At 39.3% G+C, this 4,706-nt stretch overlaps 1 protein-coding gene across 1 annotated transcript in view; it reads left to right on the top strand.

The window, feature by feature from the left end:
* SS18L2 (SS18 like 2) overlaps window positions 1-3,232 on the top strand; it is an 8,355-nt gene extending 5,123 nt beyond the window's left edge. Inside the window, exons 2-3 of the mRNA XM_019505566.1 lie at window positions 9-85; window positions 600-3,232. Of these exons, the coding sequence (XP_019361111.1) occupies window positions 9-85; window positions 600-687 (165 nt within the window). The 3' untranslated portion in view covers window positions 688-3,232. The remainder of the gene's footprint in view (window positions 1-8; window positions 86-599) is intronic.
* Window positions 3,233-4,706: the final 1,474 nt, after the last annotated feature.

Genomic DNA, 4,706 nt, shown 5'->3' with positions numbered 1-4,706 from the left:
CCTTCCAGCTGCTGGAGGAGAACGACCAGCTGATCCGCGCCATCGTGGAGTACCAGAGCAAGGGGAGAGCCACCGAGTGCGTGCAGTGAGTCCTGGGGCGGGGCCAGGAGTCCGCGCACAGCGCCGCTGTCGGAGGCTTTTGGCCTAAAATAAACGAGCGAGGCTGTACTGACTGCGTTCAGGTTCCTTCTCCCGCTTTCCTTAAGGCTCGTGTTTGACCCCGTTTCTGGATAAATTCCTTGCGCCGCGGCGCTCGTGCTCGCTCACCACAGCAGACACGGCCTGGCTAAAAGTGATGTGCGAGGGGAGCTGCTTGCCCGCTCTCGGGGGAGGAGGAGAAAAAGGGATGCTTGTGCACACAAGTAAAGGCAGGCCAGGGTAGCACTTTGTCAGCGTGTAAATAGCTGCCAATGCCCTTTGCTTTCTTTCCCTAATAGCAAAGGTTCAGTAAAGTTGGGGAAATAAGAAATTCAGTCGAGTTGGAAAGCTAAGATAACACTTGTTAATGGAAGGCTACCAAGACTGACCCCATTCTCCTTATTGCAGGGAATATGGCTATTGCTTAGTTTTGCTCCAAATGAACTCTCTTTCCATCGTAGGTACCAGCACATCCTGCACAGGAACCTTATTTATCTAGCTACTATTGCCGATACAACTCCACCCAACGTACAGAGGACTGCAGACTGAGCATGCAGCTTTGGACACGTTGCAGATGCTTGTAAGAGATGTGGAAGTAGGATTGAGTTGCAGTGTAGTCAGGCCAAGAGGAACCTGCTGGAGGATCAGAAGGGCTCTTGTCCTCGTTAATAACTGGCTAACTTTGATTAGGATTCCAGGGGCACCTGGGGAAGGTCCTAGAAGAATTGGGCTCTCCACTTCATCAGGATTATGTTTAGCTTGCTTGAGGCTGGAAGTGGGAAAGCAAGTAAAAATAGCCTGTGTACCCCCCTTGCCCTGGCTTCTGTTAATAGTGTTCTTTTTGGAAAGTAACCCCATTTCCATGCAGCATCTTAAAAGTTGGGAATAATGACACTTGTTGTTAGAGGTGTGTCTTGAGTATTAAAAGCTGATGCAGCAACCATGAGAAAACAGAGATATGGGGAAGTAGTCAAAGATTTGCTACAGCTGGTCTTTAATCTTGCTGTACAAGTCTGCAAGTTGCTCATTCCCTCTTCCAGTAGCAGTTACCAAAATGTGAAGTAGGATTGATGCCCACCAGTCTCGTGAGTTGTGTAAATTCACCATGAGGGTTCCTTCGTTGCTCACAGCAGTTTTGAAAATCTCCAGAAAACAACAAGAGTTGCTCTGGCTACTAGATGTTGGAAAGTAATAGTTAGCTAAAAGTCTCCTACTGCCACAATCTATCCCACTTGTCACAGCACAAACACATAATCAGCTCTCTACAGAGAGTAACACACTATCAGTGGTCAAAGGCAGGAAAGTTTCAGCTTGCTATTGCTCTTCTCTTAACTAAGCTGCCTCTGCATCTCCTGGTGCAGGGGTGTCAAACTCATTAATGTTGCAGATCTAAATTGTGGGGCTTCTCACAGGCCAGGCAGCCCACCTCTGGCAGTAGCATTAACTCTTGCATGCTGACTGGCCTAACAGAGCAGCTCAGGTATTAAACCTTGCAGCTGCTTCAGCATTGATGTGGGGTTATCACTGCTGCAAGGCAGACAGCAGCAGCTTTAACTCCCAAGGTGCTGGCCCTGATAGACCCACCTTCAGATCTGGCCCACAGGGCCAGAAATTCTATCTGACTACAAGAAGCCCCCTAGGCTGGACATTTGAAAGCGCTCTCCTGTTGCGTTTGCAAGTGCAGGTCCTATAGTAAGATTGCTACTTTACTTATTTACCTGAAGGCAAAGGTGCAGAAATGTAACTGGAAGACAATTATGGAAGTTGTGAAATTTTCCTTTATCACCCTCCTATAAGCAGTTACATGCATTCCATCTTTATATTTCAGAGACTGCCTCCATTGCTCTGTTTTCGTGCAACAGGATTCAGACCTTGATAGGTAGTCATTCCACTTGCAAGGAATTGTTATTTATCGGTTCTGGTATAGAATAGGATAGGCACTCATTAAACTTAATGGAAATACTTGCATTTAAATTTGTTTCCTACCTTCCTAACAGCAAATTTAAGGCTAATGTGTACAGACACATTGTCTCGCACATTTACAGGAACGCAGTTAACGTACAGGATACATTGCAATATGACCCTGTTTTCCTGAATGAAAGTTCTTTCTAAAAAAAACAAGCATATTTAGGATTTGTATGATGCACTGTGTTCCTGCAGCTACAAAACAGCTACAAAAAACCTCCCTAGAGATAAACCTGATTAGGATTTCAAAGTATAGAACTGAAGAATTGCATTTCCCCTACCAAACATGAAAGCTTATAAAACATTTTGAATCTAGGGTTTTAATTTTTTAAGAAACAGATTGAAGTAATTTAACCTTTTCCAGAAATCATAGGTAGATATTGGGCATTGATAGAGAATTTTGTAAGTGATAACCTTGTCCATATATGTTTCTATAAGGGAATACTGTGGCAAACAAGTGGAGAGAAATCCAGTCTGCTTATGTGTTAATCTGTTCAAAATGCCATATATTGGATATTCTGTAAATAAACAAGTTCTGGTAACAAACCCCTTTGAATCCATTTTGTTATCAGATACAATCTCATCCAATTTTTATAACGTTTCTGTTTAGATGCGTTGGCAAGAGATGCACATACCTGAAACCTATGAAATACAGCTATTCAGTTTCTCAGTTGTATATTAAACACTTCCTATTTGTTAAACAAATAGCAAAACGTACATGCTGGCATGGGACTTAACTTTTGTTGGAAATCAAAGGTAACTTGCCATTTCTTATTCATGCGAGTTCTGCTTGCTGCTGAAGTACAAAATGCTACCCCATACAGTACAGCAGTGGTAACTTCCAAATTGGCTAATGAGTAATTATTAACCCTAGTGGCAAAGCAGCCCAAAATCAATTGTAGGGGAAGGTATCAGGTTCTTCAGTGTGTACTATTTAATTTACTGCCTATTTAATGCGTGTTATTACCTTCAATTAGTTAAATAATTCTGTATTAGTGAAGTAGTATCTTTGTTCACAAACTGAAGTTACATCTTAAGGTCCTGTTTATTTTCCATGGGGTGCAGGTTTTAAACAGGTCTGATCTATTAGTAAATATATCTTTTTAATAAAGCAAAGTTTTGTTTTGTTTTGGGTTTTTTTGTTTTGTTTTACTTACAGGAGCTTTAAAATACAAAATGTACAGTTCCAGTTCAGAAGCATTAGTTATTCACAAGAAGCTCTGCAATAAAGGTAAATTAACTAAGCACCAAACCCTTGCACTTGGCAGTGTAAATGATTTTTAAAAATGGCAAGACTTAAGCCAAGTGCAACAATTTTTAAAACTCCCAGTGTTAGGTACAATTGGAGGCAAAGGACATAGCACCTTTATGATCAAAATGTAGATAGGAAGGACTTAGTCTTTGTAATTCACTTGGATAAGTTCAGAAATTGCCAGTAAACTGCAAAAATTGCAGCAAGAGTTTTGGCACTTATATGGTTCAAAATTATAAATATTTCTATGACCTGGTCTATTGGTCTTGGTATGAATAACTGCAGGACATAAGTATGACCAAATTTAGGATCAAATATTAAGTGTCAAGTTTTAGGAAACTTAAAACCATTTGTCAAGCTGAGTAACTACTCATATTTTCAGCAGAGGGTTTTCAAAATTATAGTAGTACAGAACATTAACAAGTTACAGACAAAAGCCACACCGATTGTGCAAAGCACGGTACTGTAAAAAGTCTTACGTACAGCAAACAGTTCTGTAAACATGGTAAGTATGAATTTTCAGAAAACATGGTGACAATATATCAAATACAGGCAACATTGGCATCCCCAAACAGCACAAAAGGTAACATTCTGGGCATATAAATGCAGCCCATCACCATACAAACAAGAAAGGTGGTTGGGTTTTAAACACCCAAATGTTTAATATTTTTAGTGTTGTGTATATATATAGAGAGAGAGAGAGAGTGTAATTGGTTTTTTGGTATCTTTAGATATAGAATATTTAGTTTGCAAACAAAAAGTGGGAACATAAATGTGCTTTTATCTTCATTGGGGGGGGAAAAAAAAAAAAAAAAACTTATGTAGTTAGAAATAACAGCCCACTTTACTAGTAGTTAACGTATTAGAATGATATAATGACTTAAGAAAAATACAAAAATAAGAATACTGTCAAAACTTTTATACCAGAAAATATTGTGGTTTTTAGACTCTTTCAAAGATGACATATGAAAATTTTTAAATAAGCTTTAACTATATAAAGAATCTTCTCTAACTTCAATTAATATACAATGGGATAACTGTACACATATTTACCATTGTTTTTCAATTTAAGCACCAGTCACTCCTCTAGATCCCACTTTGGTTGGAAGATTATTCCTAATTCCACAGGTTCACTTAATGGCACATTGACCAGAAATAATTACTTTATTCTCTAAAAAAAAAAAAATGTTCTTTTCACGAACTACTACCCACATTTTAGTTCTAGTTTCTTCTGAGCCAGCTCACAATTTTCACTCTAACCATAGCATTGAAATAAGACTTTAAATATATGCAAGTAGTCTTTTAAGCTGTACTTCTGCACATTTAAGGAGCACTGTGTGGATAATGCCTT

This window comes from Gavialis gangeticus, unplaced genomic scaffold (assembly GCF_001723915.1).
Source record: "Gavialis gangeticus isolate Ggan-Ray unplaced genomic scaffold, GavGan_comp1, whole genome shotgun sequence".
NCBI classification, from domain to species: domain Eukaryota; kingdom Metazoa; phylum Chordata; order Crocodylia; family Gavialidae; genus Gavialis; species Gavialis gangeticus.
The sequence above is the reverse complement of the archived record's forward strand: the minus strand, read 5'-3'. Positions and strand labels throughout refer to the sequence as shown.